The sequence below is a fragment of the Corvus kubaryi genome, unplaced genomic scaffold (genome assembly GCF_017639235.1).
Source record: "Corvus kubaryi isolate FWS band 111438036 unplaced genomic scaffold, C.kubaryi_AGA036_p1.0 137, whole genome shotgun sequence".
Classification (NCBI taxonomy): domain Eukaryota; kingdom Metazoa; phylum Chordata; class Aves; order Passeriformes; family Corvidae; genus Corvus; species Corvus kubaryi.
In genome coordinates, this window is record NW_024580671.1 from 3,449,466 (window position 1) to 3,475,506 (window position 26,041).

Sequence of the window (26,041 nt, forward strand, 5' to 3'; positions counted from 1 at the left end):
TCAATGCAGCTACCTGAACAGAATTTTCCAAAAAGAATTAATAAAGGATCATGTATTGATCTTTCAAAAATTACAGAAAATATGTCTGATAATTTTACGTATTCAAATGCAGTCAGAGTGAAAAAATGAAGTAGAACTACTGCGTTGCAATAAAACTCCACCAAGTAACTCCACCATAAAGATATTAATCTTTCACCCTCACAGAATCTAAGAGACATACAGCAAATCTTCCTAAGGAATTCAATCTAGAGGTTTTATTGTGGATTTTATTTACTGTTGCTGTTTTATTGCAAAAAGTTTATACTTTCTTTCATGCTGTAATTGTTTGCAATGAGCTTGAGGCAACCAGATGTTGAGGCAACTGGCACTGTTACAAACCCTAATGTCAGATTAAAGTTATTTATTGTTAAGGAAGACAATCCCTACTGGAACACCTGAAGAATTAGCAAAACTCCCTCATCTTAGTAATAAAGCTGTTCATTGTACGCATTACATTTCAATAGGGTAGGTACACTGGAATGCACATTTGCTCTCCAGTAAAACTAACCGTGGTAAACAGAATTATGTGAATGCAAAATGAAGCACCAATCACAACCAATAAACAGTGGGGTTCAGACAGTCTCAAAAAGGGACTGTTCTTTGGGGGAAACAAGCAGCCATCCATCCCCCCCCCCACTGCATCTCTTATTTGCAGGCATCTGATCTCTAGACTAACTTTACAAGGCACAAATACATTCAAACTCATACTGAAGTTACTCTTAAAAATAAATTTCAAGCAAATTACTTCATACAGACAGCTGCCACCCATTCCCTTCCTAGCAGTCTGCAAACGTACAGTTCTTCTCAGGCAGATCTCACACCAAAACCAGCCTCACTACAGGGCATTTCTCCTCTATACACAAAATTACATTAAACCCAAAGGTGTGGAAGGGTAGGGGAGAACACCAGTTGCAGCAAAAAAAAATCTAATAGGATATGTCAATACACAACTAAAAATCATCCCTAGAATGAGAAATACATCAGAACTACAGATCAGCAAGAAAATTAGGAAGCTATTTATTGCAAAACATCCTAATGAGAATGTACAGTTGCTGGGTTTATTTAATGGGCATTAAACCCACTTTCTTATGAGTTCTAATTGCATGATAAATACATTGTATTGTTTCTAGAATCAGCACTAGAACACTCTATTAGGAATAATCTTGCTGGATTCTTTTTTAATTGAGTTCAAACAGATGGTTTAATCTTCGAAATGCTAATCTACTGGTGTGAGTTCTCTATTTCATGGCACTTTATTTCTGATTGACAACAAGGGCTACATTTACCAGGCAAAGGCAATCTTGCTCTCTCCAGGAAGTGATGCAGGCAGCACAGTATCCCTGCCATATTACAATCAGACTTACTGTAAATCACAATCTAGTGCATAAATCTATCCATGATGCATCATCTTTGATTCCACAATATCAGCAGAGAGACTGCATCTTTACAAACTACTACCTCTCATCATCTCAAAGCATAATGATTCATTTTATTTAATTCAGTAGTACAAATCTAGACTATTCAGTTTCTTATTAATTAGTTCCAAAAACCTTTTTGAATTATTCAATAAATGAACATCACAGTTGAGTACAAACACAATCATTTTGCAGGTTTTTTTTCATTCTTGAAGAGTAAGCACAGGAAAAAAAATTCTCTGTCTACTAAGATGTGGATGAAAAACACTAAAACGCTAGATTAAACAAATCTGCACTCCAAGAGACAGGCCCAGCTGACTTCACAGCTTTTTTTTCCTCAAGCAATTTTGATGCTGGACTGAACATATCTATACATGAGATAAAGACTTCAGATTCACATAATGAAAAAATATATATATAAAAAAGTGAGATTTCATTCAAGTTAACTGAGGTGCAGTCCTACAAAATTTCTGTATCAAGATCTTGACAATTAAATAGCTCAAGTATTATTTGCTATGAGAATGCCTTCACTTTGGAGAACTTATGAGCTTTCCATGGAGAATTACATCAACCAATGGTATTGGAAGAACAAGGGTAGGTGGCTGGAGAGAAAACAGAATCTATAAATTAATACTTCCCTGATTAACTTCTTGAGAAACATACTAAACCAATAATAATATGTACGATTTTTGTGAAAACATTGTCTTCTTCTTTTTAGAGATTTAGTCACATAACATTTGGACCCTGTGGGCAACAGAGCCAACAATGGAAAATGGGTGCATAAACCAAAATACCCTGGGGTACTTTTGTTTCTTTTGTGAAGAAAAGACTTTATTAGCATCTCCAAGCAGCACAAGGGATTGCCATCAGACATACTGAAAACCTGGTATGACCTATGTGCTAAGTGAATAGCATGAATTATCAGAGAGTTTCTTTCTCCCAAATTACACGTTTAGCACAAAATTACTGTTTCAGCAGCTCTTGGTAAGAGTAATTGATTATTTAATGAAGTTCTAAGGGTTAAATAAATTAGAAAAGAGGAGTTAGTCTATAGGTGCCTATTTCCACCATTTGTTTTCCCCTTAAGTAAAAGCATGTCTATACATTTCACTGTTCATGAATGGCTTGGAAAAACCATTATGTCAATAATTAGCTGTAGAAGGACTAATATTTATGGGAAATTTGTAAACATTTTCATAGCTAAAAATGAAATGAAAAACACTCTGAATTACCATGACAATGAGTTTCTGGCTTACTTTTACCAAGTGTTTTTATGCAGTGTACTGCTTGGAAAACTTTAAGCTAAGGAGAGCTCATAAGATGCTTGCATAATTTCACTTGAAATCAGAATCTACAGAGTCCAATTTATCTCTCCTATGCAGGAGAAACAGAAGCAACTCTAAACAAGTCAATGGTGCTACTGCAATGCAGTATCTGTATAAGCAGAAGAATTTCAAATGTATTTTCATTTCAGTCATTTAGAACTTGCACAGACAAAATAGTTCCGTATTGATTAGAATATCAATGTACAACAAACTATTCTAGATGGGAAATAAACAGCAACTTAAAGGCATTTTAATTCAATTTCAAAGCTCACAAATTACACTGAGCAAGCCAACTGATCCCAGAAATTTGCATGTTTAACTGCTTGTGTAATCAGGAGAGTACAAATCAACTCCCCATAACCTATCTCTCATGAAGTTGAAGATGAGAACGGTAATGACATGATTTCCAGCTTGCTCTTCCGCATCTTATACAAAGATGGATCACAATATTGAGAACTAGATTTAAGTATTCCATAATTGCCCAAAAGCACATTAGATGCTTGCTTTTACAGAGCTGCTACAATGCAGGAGAAAACACATGTAGGATTTTCTGGAGTAAGGCAATAAATATTTTCATGTATTTCCCAAAGGAAATTTAGTGTTTTCCACAGCTGAGTAAATCGGTTTTCAAATTATATAACTCATCCTGATATTGTACTTCAATATTACAGGTAAATATCCCCATTCCAATAGCCTGTATTCTTTCTTTGGCCCCTGATGGAGATCACAGTGATGAAAATGAGGTTTTTTGGTTTTTCTGCTGTATTTTTTTTAAGGTGGGAGACACCAATATCTGCTGAAGTAGGAATACTTTAGGATTCAGAGCAACAGCCTGTACAGAAGCCTGTCTTGAAGCTGACAATTGTGCACCAAAAAAACCCCAAATGTGTCTTAAAAATATTTCAAAGGGCCGTGAACAAATATAATTGCAAATATAGAAAGAAATTGTTTTGTTCAAAAGAATAAATGCTGTTTTCCCCAAATAGTGGGATGTAAATAATAGATCTGCCTTGGACTAAGCTTCAGACAAGAAGGACCTGAAAGGGGTGAAGCAAAACAACAACAAAAGAAAATTGAGTTAGGGACTAATTATATTTTAAAAAGCTCAGGAGGAGCAGAGAGACTTTGTGCATGGATAACTCCTTACATGGGGAAGTATTGCTATTTCTGTGCAAACACTGACGGTAGAAGTCTCTCTACCTAAAATGAAAGGAAGCTTGCCTTCATTTAATATTAATTTTCTTGAATTTTTCCATTCTGCACAACCTTTAGGCTAGGTCACCCTTGCGCTATGCAGACTGAAAAATGTCACAGCTATTCTGATATCAAATCTCAGAGTCATTTTTTTGTGTTTCAACAGGGACAATCTAACCAATTTACAGTAACCAAGAAAGGGCTCTCTTAACCTTTTAAGATCAGAGAGTGATGCCCTCTTTTCGATAAGGGTGTTCCACTATGTCCTCTCCCAGTGGAGCTGATCCATGCCTAAGCATCCCACCCCTGTATCTCTCTGAAGTCAAACTATCAAAAACACGTCATCTGGAAATATAGTTCGCATCAGTCATGCCTATTCTTTTTATTAGGATGCCACAGTACTTGTTTTAGTCCCTAAAAGTCCTGCATTCCCTATAACGATTGGTTCAGTCTTCAGCAGGAAGAGAGGAAGAACTGGATCCTGGGAAGTTTTCTTTTTCCTCACACCTTCAACAGAAGCAAAGAAAGGAGGCATTTTCAGGAGGCCAAGAGCATTGCTGGGCTGGAAGGAATCCACAGCTATTCATCTTATTGAGACAGAAAGTTTGGCACACACTGAGGAAGCCTTAACCAATGCAAGGCTTAGCAGCAGCTGGTGCTAGTAGTAGGAAGATGTGCAGCCCTGACACAGGGCAGGAGAAGCTGGGAGCGTCTCGGAGAGCACACGGGCAGTCAACAGAAGCTCCTTCTGTTCCACAAGGCCCACTTTTCAACTTTCAGTATAGGCAAACAACTGAACAGATCAATCTGCTGGATGCTAACTACTTAAAAATACAGCTTTGTGGTCATGCCACAGCAGCACCAGTAGATAAAGATAAAATACTACCATGTGTTCATTATTTTGAATAAAGAAGTAAACAGGCAAAACAACACTTTAAAACAAGGATTTGCAGCTGGAAATTGTGATGCTTTACTGGCAATAATACATAGTGTTAAAACAATATATATACTGTTTCTCTAAGGAAATAATGTCAGCTTTATCTGTACTATGCTCCAGAAATCAGGAGTATGGATGATGGCAAGGCACTTCAATTGCATTTGGGTAACAGGCACTAGGTAGACCTGCTCAAAAGAGCTGCAGGGGCAACAGATACATTACTGGTGAGGAATCTGCTATATCTCTGGAGCAGGGTGACAATGACATTGGATCCAAGGTAGCCAGTTCTTTGGTCAGCTGGGGACCAGCTGCAGACAATGCAAGAATTGCTGTTAACCCATTCATTACTCCCATCAGCAGCAGATTTAACATAGCAGAAGTACAGAAATTCTCCCTGGCAGTAAAAGGACATGTCCTTAACAAAGCTGGCAAAATGCATTAAAGTTTTTTTTCCTCACAATTACTCCAAACCTGGTAAAGCTACAAGAGGCAATTACTGAATTTTCATGAGAAAACCAAATAGGAAAATTTGACACAGAAACATTGAAGGAAAAAATATATAATAAATCTTGATTACAGATGTTTCAAGACAAAAATGTTACATTCATTTTTTTGAAGATGTATGTACTATTGGAAGTATTTCTTTTTAGAAGTCCTGCCATGAATAAACCCCATGCATTATGAACACTTTCCCTAAGAAGGCAGTGAAAGCCTGTTATCTCTAAGGTGCCTATGAAATTACAGTCAATTATGTAGAAATCACCAGCATTCTTCTTTCACCAGTTAGACAGCCTGAGGTAGAGCTTATTGCAAGCCTGGAGCCCTTGGCATGAAATCTGCGCTCCAGAATTGGGAAAAAAAAAATAAAAGAAGCACTTGTAGAAACTGCTTTTTAATATGATATTGTGTTAACTGATTACATAAGCCCTTCAATTCAAAAAATGGTTTAGTCCCCCACATCATGATTAAACCATCTAGTGGAAATTGTATTTATTTTGCTTATAGGTACATTTCTCCTTTCCCCCTCACTCTGTGTGTCTTTATGTATGTTGTTACAGTAAGACATTTAATCAAGCCCTTTTGAAGTGGTAGAGTGGAAACAGCTGTATCTGACAATGTGCTGATGACATGGGGCTTAAAGCTGTCATGAGCTCCAGATTGCAAGCAGCACTAATATGTGGTTGGGATGGTAGTGACTTGCAGGTCACGGCACCTCCTTGAGGAATGCTCCTAAGCCAATCAGCTCAAGGTGGTGGCTCAAAGTCTTAAGGCTCTGGTGAGCTCGCTTTCATTTAATACTCTTGAGGTCACACTTCAAAGTGCCCTTTCTTCTCAAAAGCCATTGGCCATATGTGGGGGTTCTAGAGCGGCTTTTTAAAGACTGGCTGCTTCAGGCTCAAACTTAAAAAATTAGAAACGCAGCTCTATTTCACAAATGATATCTTAAAACCTGAACAAAGGCCAAAGCTTAAGTTGGTATCTCACATTCTTGTAAAGAATGACAATTTAAAGAGAGTTCCCGGATGACTGATTTTTCCACAACAAAGCAAGCCTAAAGCTCACATTTTAGAGTGCCTAACGATTTGTTAAAACAATTTCCTGGTTTGTGAGGATTACAATATATAGGGCACCCAGAAATCATCTCTGAATACAGCTTTTCTTCAGCAATACTCACACTCAGAATAATTACTGTATAAATGAAACTTACATTTCATTTCTTCATGCAACTGAATTTGTTAAAATTAGACTAATGTGATTAATGTACACTCAAGCCAACATTGCTAAAGCAAACACATATGTGTTTCTCACTGAGAAGGCTCTACAATGATTTTGTTTTGATTTGATCATGGTACAACACACAATGCAGTAACGTATTTTCTGCAAAGCATTCATAAAGATGAAGGGGCTAGGGAGGCTAATCTCTGTAAGTTACCTAAAGAGTTGAAGGAAGAAAAGACAGTCCTGTAAGAAATAATTAATTGCAAATAAAAGTAGGCTTGTTTTCTGAACTGCTTCCTGGATTCCTTTCTACCCCTTGGATGTCCAGGGGAAGTTGACTCTCCGAAACCTAAAATAGACATAACCTTGAGAATGCTTGCTTCTTCAGTAAAGACAAATTGTTCCCATCTTAAAAGCAGCAGTATGTTCTACAGAAAATACTGCTATTCTGAAATTTGTCTGGAAATTACTTTCATGGAGGATAAAACCAACCTACTGCAAATAAGGCCAATTGTCAACATTATTAAGAGAACACCTAGGTCTGTATCTCCAACAATAATACAGCCAGAGTTGTTTTTAATTTGCACCCAAGCTCCTTTTCAGCTGGTGCAGCTATTGTACCAAAGTTTCTTAACTCTTTTACCATCTGCAGACAGAATGTGTATCCAAAAGCAAAGATCGCATTCCAGATGTGGATATACATTTTAACGCACCTTTGCTGGATTCAGTCGTTCCTTTACTGAGTACAGTTTTCTTGGAAATACTTTATTCATTGTAATAAGGCTTGTCACAAAAAAGTAAATTGTATTCTCAGACCTCTCAGAATTAGTTCAGTGATGAATGAATCACCCCCAATATTGCAAAAGTAAAATCTTTTAATGTTTGCTTTCTTAAAAACAATAGGCTGCAAGTTTCAGAGAAGTTACATTTTCTGTAACCAAGTACTGTGTTTCTGGCAATGTTTTTAGCTGTCTTAGTCACAACCTTTGTAAAAATGGATTAGTTGAATGAGAATGTGACTCAGACATGCAGGCGTATTGGTTGCTCTCTCTTGTTCTCCCATTCTGAGACACTGAAATAAAAGGGCTTGTCTAGGAGACAAATGCAAGAGTGGAGACTGTTGTCTGGAAAAAGCACTAAAATAGCCAATTAAGTATCTCTGAAAGTAGTAACTCAGATGGCCATTTAAACTGGACATGGATGTAGAAAAGCTCAGCAGAGCAGTTTCTGGATCCAAAGGGCTTATACATTAGGCAGCAGATGAGGAACCGTGCATACAGTACTGCTTCAATACAAAAGCAACAGGAATGGTTGAGAAACCAAAGAAAGGGATGCAAAAGGAAAACAGAGAATGCTGAGAACAAAACTGTGTCATGATAGCTAAAGGAGCATAAAAAATTCACTAACAATCAGTAAAAGATTGAGTTTACAATATTACTAAAATATCTTATTGCTCTTAAGGACTGTATCTTATAGTAGCAATATTAGAGATATACAATATGTTATATCAGTAAAGACATGGATGCAAGAGAGTGGAAACCCGAGTTTTGTTTCAGGCTGTGCTAGCTGAAAATCTTTCAGGAGCTAGGCATTGGTCCAATTCTAAAGAATAACTAATAATTTAATTGTCTTGGAACAGTGAAAGAAGGAACTTGATAACAATGAAATGGATCTTCAACTTGGGATCTGGCCAAGTGACTGGGGAACCAAAGGTAAAAAGTCATACTGAAAAAAAGCAGAGAGCCAGTTTACTTGGGATGCTGCTCCCTAATTCACTCATGTCGAACAGTACTGTTTAAAGCACCAGAAGAAGGAAGATTCTTGTTAAACAGAAACTTTCAGCACCCAATTATGCTAGTAACAAGGCTGATCCACTGCACAGAATGAGACTTCAATGCTGTCACAGTATTCTCACTGAGAGGCAATCTGGGGACAGACCTCTTAGCAGCTAAACTGGTGCACGCAAATATACATATAGATATGTGTATACATACATGGAATGGTAGGAATCTGTATATTACATCACATGAATACATCTAGTATTTTGAATTTTCTGTCAAGAAATGTTTCTAGACCATTAAAGATGGATACAAAAAATAAAACAAAAATCCTTCAATCACTTATTCTGCCTAAGGATATCAGTTAGACTCACATAATTTTGCTGATCCTTCATACTCGTAAGACAGTGAGAGGATACATAGGGCATATACAAAACAACAACATCAACTGTGGGCATTTTCAGGCTGTGAGGATGGTTCCTACACAACTCTGGACTGGATCACTGCAGTCTCTAGGACAATACCTGGACACACTCTAAGCAGCTGGTTCAGTCAGCACTAGAGAATAGTTCTGGGCACATTTAATTTATTGGTACAGATGGAGCCATGAAATACACAGCTCTTCACTAATTCGCATTCCATGCTCCTTTGGAAAGATTGGGAGCTTCTGTCTTACCATGCATGCATTAAACTGCTTACTACCAAGTAAGCCACCCTCAAGTGAGTTCTTTTCCTCCCAATCTGAAACTATTACGGTAAATTTGAGAGTTAATAACAATAAGAAAGATATGTTTGACTACTTCTGGTTTTGTTTACGTTTTCGAGAAATACCCCTATAAAGTCATCAGACAGTTGATAATGGCTGTGAAAATGGATAGAAGTTTCCCACTCTTAACTAATAAAATAGTCTTAAAAACCATAGGCACACCATGCTGAGCTACAAAATTAAACTATCATCTTGAATATAAAAGTGAAATTATCTTTTGAAGAAAGCTGAACACCAGTACCTATTGGATTTTTACTTACAAAAATCAAAGTTAGAAGAAAATTTCTACAACAAGTTATTTTGATAATCTTATCCTTCAAAAAGGATACTTTGGTCATAATATGTAAAGCTTGTCATCAATAATGAGAATTATCCATTGCTATGAGCTTGCTGTCAGTCACTCCAAAGCTCTCTGAGAAATCTCACACATATAACAATATTTTTATAGGGTTATACACAATAAACTTATTTCTGAGTTTCTGAGAAGCATTTTGAGCATACAATGAACCACAGAAAAGAAGAATTGTACCAATTTGCAGACAGCTGAGAGAATCCTTTCAACATTAAGGCATCCTCTCAGAAAAAAAAATGAGGCAAAAAAGTCTTGCATCTAAAAGCATTGTGAATCACAAAGTCTTTATTGTTATTTCACAAACTATGAAGCAATGAAATAAGTAGTTTTTTGAGAGTTTTTAAGAGACAGTGTGAAAGTCTGTAATTTCATATGAATACGTCATTATGGGGTTTTTTTATTATATTTTGTTAGCTTGTTTTGAGTCTTAGCTGGTGCTGCTTTTGATTCTTAGCTCTGAAAACTCTTTTAAGCCTTTTTTTTTTAATTTGGATTTTTCCTTTTTGTTTACTGCATTTGCTGACTTGTATCCTCAAATTTGGCACTACAGAATTCTGTGACAGAAATTTTCCTAGATTTGATTTATTGCATAGACAAAATGTTATGTATTTAAAATAAATTCTGCCCCATTTATATTCATGATTTTTCCCCAAAATGTGACAGTAATTGAAAAGAAATATAATATTAAGGAAAAAATGGGAAGTAAAAAATATTTTATTTCTTTAATTCCTGATGCAATGAAAATTGAACATAAGCTTCCCTTTTTAAAAAGCATCTGTCACTTACTCCTACATATATCTGCTCAATGAATAAGTATTTCTTTGCCAATATACAACTACATCAGAGATAAGTATCTTTAAGTTTGCTGAACAACGTCTGCCAGAAGTTCATGACAGATGAAAATGCATAAATGTATTATTAAAAATGCCTTTAACAATAGCTCACAGGATAGCCTTTCATTCTCTTTTACTAGTGAAAAGAGATGGAATTGGAAAAGCTTTCCAAACTTAACACATTTAAACATAGATAAATAAATCTAAACCTAGAAGTCTTTTCCAAGTATGTTACCAAAGAAAGACTTATGGCTAGATCACTTCACTGAGGCAATTTGAAAGTGCAGTGGTTGGTTTGACAAATGAACAGCTTCATCTGACTACCCAATAATTAACCATTAAAAGAACATATATAACACAGGCTGAGAGATCAAATGCTCCAGCAAGACACAAAGCGTTCAGTACGTAGCACGTTCATCAACTTAAGTAACAGATATCATTAAGAAGGTACTTACATTAGGTCTTAATCCTGCTGCCATTTCATAGTACTTCTCAGCCTCTTCATTAAGACTGGCTTGTCTATCAGGATGGAAAAGAACAACACGGTTACACCTCATTTTCCTCAGGTTAAAATGAAACCATACCTACAGAAGCACAGCTAAAAACTAAACACTGCAACTACTCCCTGCTGTTTAAAGATATTACCCTAACAAATGCACAAAATATGTAAACCTAGAAGTTTTCTTATAGTTCAGAATGTCCATTAATACAACTCCATTTTCTTTTTAGTTCTGAAATGATATTAGTACATAATGGAAAGAAACACCGAAGGCTGAACACAGAAGAAAACATGGCTCATTTTTTGTAATCAGACATACTTTAAATTCTGAAACTGTACAATATGTACAATACAATAACGTAGTTTCTCACTCTGTGCCTTCCTAAAACCACTATAATTCCAGTAAAAAAAAAAGGAAAAAAAGTAGGGAACATAAAGATTTCTGAAAACTAGGTTTCTGTGATTGAGGGAATTCATTCAGAAAGGAGTTCTGATTTCAACATTCACTCACATCATTCTGAGAAGGGATTTAAACATAGATCTCATATCCCAAGAGAGTAAGATGAGTTTCTGGGTACCTGAAGCAACATCATCTTAACACTTTTTCTTCTCCTTACTACTATTGTCAGCATCTACATGGTCCTAGTAGTTGAGTTTTTATTTCTTCTCCTGAGTTTCTAGTTTAATGTCTTCAAACAAAAATACAGTATGTTGCCAAAGAAATCAAAACATGTTTTTGTCTCAACAGGCCCTTTTTATCTCCTCTCTCAAATTCGTCTCTTCTCCTTTTGTGTCCACCTTCTTAATTTCCCCTAACTGTTCATTTTGGCTACTGGTCCAGTGAATATCAGTTGATCACATACATGTCAAGAGAAAGGTGGTAAATCTGTAAGAATAGCCAAGTAGGACTGTCAGGTGGGCTACCTATCTTCTGCTAAAGTTATTTGCTATTTTCCTATGAAGAGTTAAATCCTTTCATAGGACAGTTAGGACAAGAGATCTTCAGCATATTTGTGTTTGTTATGTGATTACAGATGCATTCCTGTGACACAAAATTGAAACATTAGAAAACAAGGATAAGACTGCGTAGGGTTGGCTGTTTGATTTCTTTTTTCCTTTTTTTCCTGCTTTTGTGAACAGTTACTAGTTCAAAAAGTATCAATCAACTGAGCCCTTGTATCTGGAGATTTTACCTTGTTCATTACATGAGCCTTTACATGCTCTGTTATCAAATTGTGTTCTAATTTTGTTTCTATCCACCCAGATTTTAAACATTAGCCACATAATACACGATAGGCAATTAATCCCAATCACCACATTTTGACAGCTATTGGTCTTGGGGGGAGAAAGGGAGAAAAGATAATCCCTTTGAAGTTTCTCACATAATTCCTGTGCAAGCTGAAACCACTTCATGACTAACAATTTGCTAAATAGAACCTGGTTTATACCTGTTAACTGTTTTAAATTACTTTGCACATGTATCATTGACTCAGTGGTTGCAGTGGTTAGAAATGATTGAATGTCTAAAAATATTCATTCAACCTGCTTCTGAATCACTCCTGCTGGGCATCAGCAGCACTTGAAATGATTGCAAAAAAAAGTAATCTCATACTTAGGAATTTCAGTATTTACAGCAAGGTACTATAAAATGAAACATGTTACAGAGTTGGTTTTTTTTTCCTGTTTGCACAAAACTGTCAGGACACAACTCACTTCTGAAAGTGGTGAAATAGCATACAATAAACAAGGTGTCTCACCCAGGAGGCAAATACAAATGGTACACTTCACCTCCAAGAAGAGTTGCTGGCATGTGAGTGTGGAACACATTAAAATCCTGTCCTCCTTTTAGGCCAGTGGAAATACATGGATCTCTTTCCTGCCACGTGTACATCTTGAAACATGGATCATTTATTGCTAAGCTGAAATCAGTTTGAATATATAGTTCTCCATTAAAAACAGTTTATAGAAATGAATGCACAACACAGTAACCTGATCAGGAAAATGCCACTTCAATTTTTGAGGCATTCACCAACAGTTCCTTTAGTTAAGATGCTGTAGAATTCTGGTTCCCATTTTCACTGCAAATCTAAGCTAGAAATTAATTACGTTAAGCCCTGAAACAGCTTTCCCTTGAGAAAAATTAAAGGCACAGAGGTAGGAAATTGCAGTAACCCTATGCCACTGAGCAGTAAAGAGCTCTGGATCAACGTCAAATAATGGAATGACACTATTAAAAGTAACATAAATCACATTAGAGTAAAATATTAGAAAAAATGTTGATAATAAAACAGAGAGGAAGGAAAGGGAGCAAAGAGAGGTTCAGAAGAGAGTCTTTTTCATAGTTATGAGCTATATTTTAACCTCTATCCTAAATCTTTTCGTGAGGACTGACCTTGAAAACACATCTGATTTTCCCCACTAAAAACTAGCACCCAATCTCATTTTAAGGGAAAAAATGTTTCCACTTTTTATTCTCTCATATCTCTTAACCTGAGCTTCCAGACCAACCAATTCCCCATATTTAGTTCCAGCTGACTGTGACACCTAATAAATGTGCTTGACAACACAGCACTCTTAGATTCTCCTGACACCCAGCTATAATCAGTTTACATTCATTTTGAATTTTTGCATTGCTACTGGAAAAAATACTGTTTTAAGAGAAAAACATCACCAATGCTGACTGGTTTAGATACATGTGAGTGGGAAAGGGTTAGCTTTAATCTGCCTGCTGCTTGGTACAAGGCTTCAGACTGTTGATTTTTACAGTAAAATCATGGATGTCAGCACACCTACAAAAAAGTTTTCTTCAGTGATTCCTGTGTTAAAATGCTGAATGTTGATACTTGGCATTATTAATGGACCTTTTTGTGTAACAACAGAATTATAATCAGGTTTTATAATTAGCTGCTCTGTTGCAATGAACCCTTCATCTACATTTTTCTGTTTTAAAAAATTATATAGACTATATGCTTTGCCATACATACATACATATTTAAGCACATAGATAATAATTAAAGAATAATATAATCTGTTCAGACAATAACACAGGGTTAAGTGGTGCCTATGATACTGTATCAGCAACTACACTCCATGTTTGGTCAGTGTATTCTGGAAAGCCAAAATACTCTTACAGAAAATCACTGAAAAATGAAGACCATGTCATGTAGTACTGCTCTAATTTAGACTTCCGTTTTCAAACAGCCAATAAATATGCTGTAATTTCATGTCATATGAGATTTTCCCAGAACAACCCTCTTACAAAAGCAAGGAAAAATTAATTATTCCTACAAAATGTGCTTTCAAGCAAATAAATCTTTTTCCCAAATTTATTTTCATGTGGAGACAAGGTGAAGTTCTTTTCCTGTTTCAAATTATTATGGCGATGCCACCACAGTGCCATCCCTCATTCTAAAAATAATCATTCCCTAGCCCACGGGAAACCTTGCTCATGGCAGCTCACCTGGTCTACAAGGGCAAAGTGAACCTTAGCCCTTGTTAACACATGGTTCAGTCACTACAGCCACCGTGCCACACTGCACACACGCGTCACTGCTTTGCTGAGAGACTTCAAACTCCTATAAGCAAGAGCACTGCAAATACTACAAACGTAAAACACATGACCAGATACCATTTTAAGAACCACCCAAACAGCTGCATGACCCTTGAAGAAAGCTGTCTGGAAAACAAATTTGTTGAGAAAATGAATTTTACAGGCAAGTACTATGCAAGTTAAAAGTTACCAGACTGGTGCAAATAAATTAATTGCATTCATCCCACGTCCCACCCCTCTTACAGATGACTTGAATCATCTTGCATTGCACTAACAGGATGCTACAGAAGTCATTTAGGAAAAAAAATTAATAACTGCAATGTAATTAGGAAAGGGGAGGTCTCTCAATAATGCAAACAGAACTAAGTCATTAATTTTTTGACTTCAGATTCAGTCAGAGAGAGGAAATAAGCAATGTGGGAATATCTGAATGGAGGAGCAGAAGTTCTTGTGACTGCCAAACTGAGAACAGGCTATCTACAAATACAGCTACTGCATTTGGACCCAGTTGACAAATCTGTTTCAAGTTTAAGAAAAAGAAAATTAACTTGCAGCACTCCAGTTCAAAATTTTCAGAAGTTGTTAATTTTTATTTAGGTTGCATTTTAATTTTTTTCTCAGCAAGTAAGGGGATTAAAAAAAAAGGAAATATTTTAGCACTAGGCTAGAAAAATAAATTGCATTTCAAGAGAATGGTGTGTTTATTTTCTATCCAAAACAGCTGTAAACCAAGAAATGTCTTCATATTTCTGAGTCTTGTGACACTCCTTACGCTAATGGTGGAAACAGTAGTAAGAGAGGAGAGAAAGATGAATTTTTCCTAATTCAAAAACACATCACTGTGTAAAATACTTAGTCTGAAAAAGAAAACATCAGAATCTATACAAAAATCTAAGCTGCTGTTATTATCTTGCAGCCATTTTGGAAATCTTGCATCATCCACATTAATATCAATTTCTGTCTCTTATTCCACAACACATCTTTAAAATTTATCCTGTGTCCCTCACAAGAGCAATTTCATTTTCATGCTCTGTGAACTTCTATAATGCATTTTCTATCTCACAGCTGTGCAGTTCATTCAAAATTCTTACTCACTTACCAGTCAGTTTTTACAGCTCTCTAGGGTACCGAAAGAGCAGTTGGTCACCTACTTGAAACTATGTCAGCCTTTCATTTATGACTGCCTTTAGCATTCAGTTTCTAGCTGTGTCACTCTGTGCCAGTTGGAGTACTCCCTTCTTTCCATCCTCCTTTGTGTCTTGGTAACTGTTTTCCTCTTGGAATCACCTCAGCTCTCCATTGTTCTAAAGATCCTAAAAATCATCTGCTTCTGAAGAGCCAGACTCATGCTGGATTTGCAGCTGCTCTGTTACAATGAATGAATATGCATTGCCCTTGCCCAACAAGTATTATGGAAGCAATATATTTGAATCAATTGCTAAGTAAAGAAATGAACAAGGACAGACAACAAAATCATAACCTTTTAGCAAAAATCATTCAGATGCTAACACATGGGGTTTTAAGCAAATACTTGTCAGCACTGAATTCAGCTTTGCCACCCTGACTCTTGCTAAATCCTTCAGATCATTTTAGACCCTCAGAAAATATTAGGAAGACATTATGATCTTCCACAAAGAGAGACAAGTATTAGGTAAAAAAATTAGATCAACTGGGTATCCCAAAAGAGCACAAGGGATTCTAGCTAAACTAAAGCAGGCCCCTATTTTTTTTTTTTAAGTGTTTCAGTTTGGTGCATTTTCTTTGTTTTTGAAGGTTTTGGCTTTTCACTTACAGTAGAAATCGAGAATGCAGCTTAGAATCACTGAGCTCATTGCTTGTCAAGGCCTCCCAAAAACAGTACACTCCCAACCAGATCAAGTAGGGTAACCAAGGCTGATGTAGAGCACAGCAGCATAGCTGTTTCTTTAAAAGTGAAAAAATACTCATATCCAGATGTAAATACATGTGCCTCAAAGACCTAGAATGCTACACTCAGTGCTCACAGAGAAAGCAGGAGATTTATTAAACCTATTTTCAAAATACTGTTGATCTACACCACCACATTTTAAAATACACACAATCCTACCACTAAACTACCTTCTACAACACATTCACTAAAATCAGGAATCTGACCCCTCTATACCTTTCTAAATTCAGCTGTCATGCCTAACTTGCTATGCTTGTCTGTGAATTTGTAACATTAATCTAAATGTTTCAAATTACTGAATTCTATCTTGAGAGATATCATTCACAAAATAATCATGAGGAAGGGAAGGATCTTTAAAATAGCCTATATGCCTCTGTCAAGTTGAACTATTGCTTACCAATGAGCCATTTGTCTTGGTTTCCTTTCTAATCTACAATCAGTAAGCGTTATTTTTAAAAAGGTGTTTTGGGGCTTATTTCAAAATCATGGCACAGAAACGATAATTCTGAAACGCAGGTCACTTGCCTGAAGCTCATTCTACCTTCTCTTTTATACTATTTTCTTTTTCTTTCATTTCTTATTTAATATGCTAGAAGTATAAAGCAGCCTAGTAAGATATCTTCATCAGAGAAATTATCTCAAGAACTGTTTTGTGCTAATGAAGTTTATTTTTTTTTATTTCCTTTTTCATGCCTTTTCTATTCTTAGATACCATCTAAATGAAATCAAGTATCCTTAGAGCTGTTAAGCAGACAATAGACAATTATTAGATAGTTATCCTAGAAATAAGCATGGAGGATACCTATTACAGTAATGTGAGTTTAATGATAATGCTAAACTCACAGACAGAAGCTTAATGTTACTGAATAACCAGGTCTGACAGCTTTAAAAGCTAAAATGGAAGTTGAAAGTTTTATTGTATTCAGATAGAAAGAATTAAATGTAAGACTACATTTTAGATCAGATTCTGAGAATATCACTAATTGGTTCTATGAGTCTCAAAGTCATTATCAGCCCGGGAATATTTAGATTTCTAATTATCACAGTGTTCCCTACTGATACTACCAGAAATCTTCAATATTCTATATTTACATCCAGATGAGAAATATGGTCTCCTCTTTTCAGTTGCTATGCACACTAAAATTTTAAAAATCAGGTGAAAGGAAATCCTGCAGAAGGTTCTTCCCAAAAGAAAGACTTGTTCTCATGTGCAAGCAAAATAATTACCTGCTTGTGAACAATAGAAGTTTTGAAGGTAGGAAATTATGATATAATAAATAGAATTTAAGAAATGCAAAGTGCTAAATGCTGCAGCAATTTCATTCCACTTCTTTGTATCTTATTAGCAAAAATATTGAATTATTCAAAAGAGGTGCTGGGCTTTAAAAAGAATCCTGCATAAGCAAAGGCTATAAAGACTTTTTTCCTCCAAAAAAAAAAACCAAGTGAGGCATATGTAAAAGCACTAACCTGAGCATATGGGCTGCATTGAAAACAACATCGAATTCCGTATTATCAAGTTCAGCTGCTTTCTTTGCCATTTCAGCTGCTTCTATCAGGCGGGATTCTTCTAGGAGGAACTGACCTGCAACAGAGTGCATGAACATGAGCCCACAGAAAATACTGATGCAATGTATTTCGGACAGTGTAGTCAGGAAAAGGAATTACCCAAAAAAAAAAAAAAAGCAACAAACCAACATCTCAGGTTCAATGTTTAGTTATTTGTTGATCTGCTCTGTATTTCAATATCTTTAAAACATAGTCAATGCAGAAAAACTGCAATAAATATGACAAGTAATAACAATATTTGTGGAATATATTTCAGAAAAATGAGAAAAACTCAGCCATCAAGAAACAATACTCCCAAACCCCAAGAAGCCTGCCATTTGAGAATTTGCCTTTCTGCCTATACAATGATATTTACCTCCTCAAAACAAATTGAAATAAAATAGTATCTACAAATTAAACACATTCCCGTTTTAAAAGTGTATCCCAAAATAATATAAAATGATAAGTTTTTGTATACATACATGATAACATACTTTTTCAGCCTCAGAATTCTAAGCTGTATTTGCTTTAAAACCATTATACATATATGTATACATTAGTGGGCTGGTATTTTATCATGTATTTCAGTAACACTAAAAGAATCACAACAGGTAGCTTTTTACAAGTTTCCTATATGATACTTACCTCTCACGTTAAACAAAAATATAAGATGGCTAAAATCAAGTGACTCAGTTTTCACAAATGAAATTATAATAACCATTAAACCAAATATAAACTGAAAACAATCAATAATTTAGCATTAACCAAGCTTTAACTGAAGTACAGTAGTTCCAAAACAGAAGATGTAACATACAGTACAACTCCATCAAAATGAGTTTTCCTTTGAAGGAGGTGAAAAAAAGAATTTGGAAGATACTCAAACAAGCTTATTTTTGCTTCTTTCAATGCTTTTCACACCTAATTTGTAAAATGTGTCATTTTTTGCAACGACTTTTTAAAGGAATTCATCTTTTATGAACTACATCATAGTCTCTTTGCCTACATAACTTTACATTTGGAAAAGCTATCCTAAAGCATAGTGATTATACATTCCAGAATCCCATCCCTCCCTTTTTATCTTACCTTGCAAAATAGGATCTCTGAACCAAAACTCCGCCATGCCGCCCCTAACCACAAGCCTCATGAGGAACAATATACCATGAGCAAATGACTTCCTCTCATGGTGAGGGATTTTCTCTTTTTTCTTTCCTCCTTTCCTCATGCATTCCCATTGCTCACATACTTGCTATGTGCTTATGCAAAAAATCCCCTTAACGAGAGCTAGCAAGGTCTGTACAAGCATTGTGAACCCAGTGATGCTTTGGTACAACAAAGACATTTGCAGAAGGAATAATTTCAGTACAAAAAGTGATGAAAGGCAGCTTTCTTAGCTTTTTGTTTTCTCTGTAGATACATTTCGGCTTGGGAGAGTTGGCAGATTACTTACTCAGTCTCCAATATCTTAATTATTGAGATCTGCAAAACTTGTAAAAACATTCTGGTGCCTTCCTGCATTCACAGCATAAGGTTTGCTTGCTTTAGTTACATCCACACTCTAATATGAGCCACACTTTGACGCAGTACAATGCTTTGTGCTTATTGCACCCAGAAGTAGATGATTATAAAAAAAACCTTCCCACACAGGAAAATAAGTAAAGAAATAAATAAAAAGAGAGAAAAAACATAGGAAGAGAATATGGTTTGAGAAAAGTTTGGACCACAAGAAATTAATTTGTCTTCAGAATTATAAATCAGTGGTTGAACTGTTAATGCAAGTCTCTTAATGGAAGTTTCTTCTAAAGGGAAAAAAATCTGACAAAACCTAAAAGTTTACCTTTATTTTTTTTTTAAATCTCTTTTTTTTTCTTTTGGATACAATATCAGGGTATGCCTTATATGCAGCAGGACAAACTCAGATTTGAATCTGAAAATTCTCCAAGGAAATCCAAATAAAATAGTTCATATCTGTTGATTTGGGCTGAATTCCTATTTTCTTTAAAGAGCAATCTTTGAAATAAGCTTGACCAACTAGTATTCCAATTCTCTTCCAATGAATGAAGCGAAACAGTATCCCTAATCTTTAGGTTCATGTTAAAACAAACCAGCCATAAATTGTTAACATTAAGGTACTTTTGCTAATGAAAGTCCTGGATTAGCAGAGTGAAACACTAGTAAGTAGATGTGCTATTAATACATTCAGCCAGGGGGAAGAAGGAACATATAAGTAAAAGTTTCAGTTCTTCAGAAAAGCAAATTCTAGGACTGTGCATTACCATACACAAGTCTCTCCCCTACTGGAGGTGGTATTAACAGTCGCAATAACTCATGCTGAGTGGGTAAGTAGCAGATGATATATATATGAAACCAACTGTATTATCCTCTATATACCTCTATACAGCCCTTATAGAGCTCCATTTCAGGGCCAGTTCTCTTCATAAATGACTTGGATGCAGGACTTAAAGGCATACTAAGTAAGTTTGCAGTGATACTAAACTGGGAGAAGTTGTGGACTCCCCTGAGGGCAAGTGCTGGATTATGCACCTGCAATGGGGCAAGCCTGGATGTATGGAGAGACTGGGGAATGAGATGCTGGTAAACAGCACCATGGAAAGGGACCTGGGGGTCCTGGTAGATGGCAAGTTGAACATGAGCCAGCAGTGCCCTGGCACTGAGAGCCAGTTGAGGGAGGTGATTTTCCCACTCTGCAGTGGTTTGGTCTTGCCTTGACTATTGTGTACAGTTCTGGGCACCACAACATAAGAAATTTATAAAGCTATTAGAGAGCATCCAGTGGAGGGCTGCTGATCAAAGATTTCCTTAATTGCTTGGGCTACAAATAAAATTCACTGCAACTTTCTCAATCTAGTGAAAAAGTCAATATCGGAGTGTACAGGTGTGTGGTGGGTATCCAAGTCATGTGCCAGTATCCAAGCACTCACAGAGGGTGAGGGGAGAAAAAAGAAGAGCAAAACCAAGAAAATCTCTGCATCAAGATAAAGACAGTTTAATATGGGGAAGAAGCCCTCCCCCCCCCCACTAAAAGAGCAAACAGCAAAGTGAAGGAAATTTCTCATCACTTCTCACAGGTAGACGGATGCCCAGCCAGTCTCCAAACAAAGAGCCACCTCAGAAGCCAAAAACCTTCGTCTTTCTCTGCCCCAGATTTTATTGCTGAACATGATGTTATATGGACTGTTATATCTATCCCTTTGGCCAGCTCAGGTCAGCTGTCCAAGCTGTGTCCCCTCTCAAAAAGACAAAGCCGTGACACTGCTCAAACACTATTCAGCAACAGCCAAAACATTGCTGTGTTATCAAGGCTGGTTTAGTCACAAATTCAAAACAAGGCATCATCCAGGCTGCTATAAAGTTAACACTATCCCAGCCAGACCCAGTACAAGGTGGAAACTTTCAGTTGAAAACTGATTTGCCAAGTTCTCCTGAAAGGCAGACTAGTTTTATTCACACATCTCTATTTAATTTAAAGCACCTAAGTAGAAAAATACCATTTTGAAAAACATTAGCTGCCATTCCTTTTAATCTGATATACCAAATTCATACAAGAATGAACTAGATTAGCAGTTTACTGCTGCACTTTCTTCATTAAAAAACAGACTTCTGAACCTTTCCTGTCAAAGCCATAAAGAGGTTTTCCCAAGAGAAGAGCACAAGCAGGGTATAATATTGGCAAGGTGTTGAAGGTGGATCAGAAGGTATGATCCACAAGCCCCTGGATCCAGGAACCACTTGTGTGGGTCTAAATTTATATGTAGGATTTTCTTCTCTGACAAGCAGCTGGCAAACCTCATGATTTATGAGATACTGCCCAACATCACAGAGAGCTTACTTATTGCAGGTGTCACGATTCCAACTCTTGCCAACAATATAAATTATGGTAGCCTGACTGTTTTTTGGAATCACAATAGCTTTTGAGAAAGCAGCCTTCCTGAAGCTCCAAATTCCACATTTTCCTACCTAAAGGAAAGCATATTTTTCATTACTCTTCTTCTGAACTGGAAGTGGGAAATCCATAGTCCAGGTTCAGATGTGACTTTCAAAAATACTGTTCTTTGCCTGGAATGTACTTTTTTTAATATAATTTTCCAGCTTTCTTGATAGACAGCACAGGGGTGAGTGTAAATGTGTAGTAAAGGGTTTTTAAAGGCCTTTGATAGCAGAAAACTGATTCAACACTTCACAATCCTCTTAGCCACTTTTCCCTAAACGATCTAAGAATCATAAATAGAATTAAAGCTGCTGAATTCTGTACCTGCAGCCTTGTTCAAACTTATTTTCATATCAAACCATCAACAGTGGTTCTGAGTCTATATTTGACCAAAAAGTTTTGGGGCAATATATGCAATCTACTGAAAAATAAGATATAAGCATGTATGTAATTTAAGCAAGAACAAAAAAATTCCAGTTCCTAGCAATTGAAAAGAACAGTTTATTTTAATCTTTTTTCAATTTAAAAAAGATATTTATCCACAGAAATGAAAGCATACAGCCCTCTATCCTGTATAATTGTCTCTCTAAAATGATCATGAACATTTGCAAAGCATTTGTTAAGACATGCACCACCAGCAATTTAAAAGCTATACATCTGAACTGGTAGTTCTGCTGCCTTCTTGTAACAAGAAAGGTATTAATTGGTTGGGATATGTCTGTGTGTAAAAATCTTTTATGTTCAGAGCACAAAGGCATTAGTGTGTTCCTCTAGAATGGGTTTAACTATTCCTTGCAGGCACTGTGAGCTTTTATTTTACTAGATAAAACTGCAATTTGCTTAATTTACTAGATAAAAGTGCAATTTGCACCAATCTTTCAGTTGAAATGTTCCCTCTTTTACTCACTGGCAACCATACAAAGGTACTTTGTCCCAGAACAGAGTAGATTTCTGAAATAGCTCATCTTGCTGGTGTTGCTTTTGAAAAGAACCATCTTAAATGTTCTCAGAATACTGCTGGTTCTGCATTTACTCAGGTTGCAATGACAGACTTGTGTGGTGATATCTTTAGAAATCCAAGCAAAACTGAGTAAACTACCTTCTGAATAATAATGAAAAAAACTTCCAGTGCCATCCTAGTAGGAATTTGATTCATTTAATATACATTTCTCACCAAGTCTTCTGCTTCTTTTCTTCTTCAAAAGAGTTTTTTACTTCCACAACACCAAAAGTGGCTCTATCAAGACTCAACTGTAAAGTCTGTTTGTAATAAACTTCACTAGAAGTTCTTTCAGCTCATTCAACATTGAGGATTTGAAGCTGAATACATGCTGGTGCTTTCAAAGCATTTCAAGCTTCAACAGAAATCAGAAGAGGGAGCAGATTCTGGCTGACTCAATGCATTGTATCTTGTCTTTGATGCAGATGATGTCTTGAGAGCAAAATTACATTGTCAGTGGCATGAGCAGAGCCATCACTGAAGTTACTATCACCTTCAGCTCTGCTGTGGCAATGCAGAGCTCAAGAGCTGATGCAACCAGAGATTGCTAAATGGAAAATTTAAACTGCATTCGGTGGAAGAAATGAGGAGAGACCTTGTCTGCAAGTTGATTTCCAAAGTATTTCAGGTGATGAATCAATGTTGCAAGATGCAAAGTCAACAGACATGACCTAATGTAACTGTTTCCTTTAGGAGTTTCAAAACAGATTCCCTGGCTGTGAAGGAGTAGTTCCCAGAGCAAGGGAATGTTTGCTTAAATATCCTGCTTTTCCCGGCCTGTGTAGACAATTTTTTGCTGAATGTGGAGGATTTGATAGGAGAAACAAAGGCAATTATTCCATGCAAATGACATACACAGAAATACTAAGTAAGCCAGTGGGTGCTGAATGGTCAATATATGGGCTGGCTTGAAAAAGACTTTTATTAGCCTTTTTCTTTGTCTGAAACACTTACCTGTTGCAGTTGTGCTAAATATACCACTGGATGTCATCCAGAGCATGATCACAGATAAGAGAAAAAATTAACTAGCAAACCTTTGGGACTTGATGACTAAACTTGTGACTACATCTGGATCACTGAAAGCTCTCACCAAACCAAAAGATTAATGATGAAAATATATACTACAGAGGACCTCATGATTTACAAATATTGAGGAAGATTCTGGACTCTATATCATCTCCCAGACACCTGGTGATGTATAAGGTTTGGAAACGTGAAATTTGGATGAAAAAGAACTATCCAGTTGCACTTTTGTAGCAGCTTCATGCTATCTCTACAAAAATCCTCATGAGATAGTACTCATAGGTCAAAACATATGACCATTAGCAAAGAAGCCTCCAGCATTGTTCGTGCCACAAAGCCTCCAGCATTGTTCATGTACATTTTTCAGTCCCTAGAAACACTACATTTTGACAATATGGAAGAAGCACAAAGGCACATTTCTAACCCTGTCTCTGATCAGCAATATGTATATCACATCTCTTGAGCAGTCCAGTATATTGTGCTGAGGAAGCAGAGTCCACTACGTATTTGAGATGTCAGAATGATTAGATTTAAGGCTAAACCCAAGGGAAGAGCCAGAAGCATGGAAACTCCACAGCATTTCAGGTCAGTGACCTAGCTTGTTTGGAAATACTCCACTGCATTCCACTTTAGTGATTGGTTCTAAATGGAGTTTGGAAAAAATAGTTATTATAGTGGTCTGTAATAATCTTCTTTTAATGTTGTGTGATAAAAGTAACCTAGAGAGTCACAAAAAGGACTTAAAATTGGTAGATTGTTCTGAATAGCTCAGCATCTGGTACAATTTTTGTCTTCAGTTTGGAAGTAAGATATACTGTTGGTTAGTAGTAGCTGAAGATTTTCTTAAAGTTATTAGAGAGAGTTTGGGGAGCAGAAAGGTCAGAAGCTTAATGAAGTCTTTCTGCAAGGCAGTTACATCTTCCTGTTTCAAGTCTAGAAATCCTGGCTTCTTGGAATTATGTTCATTGATATTGTAGGAGCAGGTATAAGCCATAGACCAAAGTCAGGACCCTGATTTAATGGCACTGTATGTTCAAGACAGAGAGAACCTTTCTTCAAAGAGCACATATGTTCTGTGAACATGTATTATTTGAGTATCATAAACTTGTTTCATTGGCAGAAAGGTTCATGAGTACATACTGGACTTAGTGATGGACATGCTATATCTGGTTCACTTTGACCTCACCTCATCAAGGGATTTAATTTCTCAATGCAAAATCACCATGGAGTATCTGGGCTTCCCAATGTAGCAGATCCATGCACTTTTATTTATCATTTGGTATATACTGCATTTAGCTAGCCTATCAGCCAGAAATGGGATAATTCATTCACTGGAATTATGGCTTGTGAAGTTTTATTCATTTCATTGACAAAAGTGAACACTGACCTACCTATGAACTAGGGTGACTTTTCTACCATCAACATAAAACTCTGCTACAGAAATTAATAAGATTTCATGAGCAGGTCATGGTTGATGTTTCTCTTATAAATACAACATCGATACTCTGTTTTTCATTAGTGCACTGTTTTCTTCATAGGAGCTTTTCCTTAAATATGTGGGGAAAAAAATACATCTTTCCTAGGCTGTTCTTCAGTCAATGAAGAGAAAAACCACAAAGCTCTAGCACTGAGAACAATGAGACTACATGAAAGTATTATAAATATAGCACACAGAATAATTTAGATTGGAAAAGACCTTCATGATCATTAAGTCCAATCTTTGACTGACCACCACCATACTCATTAAACCATAGTACTGAGTGCCATGATTAGTCTGTTCTTGAACATCTCCAGGGATGGTGACTCCACAGCCTCTCTGAGCAGCCTGTTCCAATGCTTAACCACCCCTTTCAGTGAGGAAATTCTTCCTGATGTCCAACCTGAACCTCCCAGGCTCAGCTTGAGGCCACTTCCTTTTGTCCTGTCGCTGGTTGCCTGGGAGAAGAGGCTGACCCCCAGCTGGCTACAGCCTCTTTTCAGGTAGTTGGAGAGAGGTCTCTCCCGAGCCTCCTTTTCTCCAGGCTGAACAACCCCAGCTCCCTCAGCCACTCCTCGTAGGACTTGTGTTCCAGACCCTTCCCCAGTTCCACTGTCTTTCTCTGGGCATTCTCCAGCACCTCAGCATCTTTCTTGTAGTGAAGGGCCCAGAACCAGACACAGGATTTGAGGTGCAGCTTCACCAGTGCCCAG

General features: G+C 36.6%; 1 protein-coding gene across 1 annotated transcript in view; it reads right to left on the minus strand.

Annotated features, from left to right (window-relative positions):
* TMTC2 (transmembrane O-mannosyltransferase targeting cadherins 2) overlaps positions 1 to 26,041 on the minus strand; it is a 237,224-nt gene that overhangs the window by 12,840 nt on the left and 198,343 nt on the right. The window contains exons 10-11 of the mRNA XM_042017640.1: positions 17,805 to 17,919; positions 10,814 to 10,877 (exon numbers count right to left, since the gene is read on the minus strand). Coding sequence (XP_041873574.1) covers positions 10,814 to 10,877; positions 17,805 to 17,919 — 179 coding nt within the window. The remainder of the gene's footprint in view (positions 1 to 10,813; positions 10,878 to 17,804; positions 17,920 to 26,041) is intronic.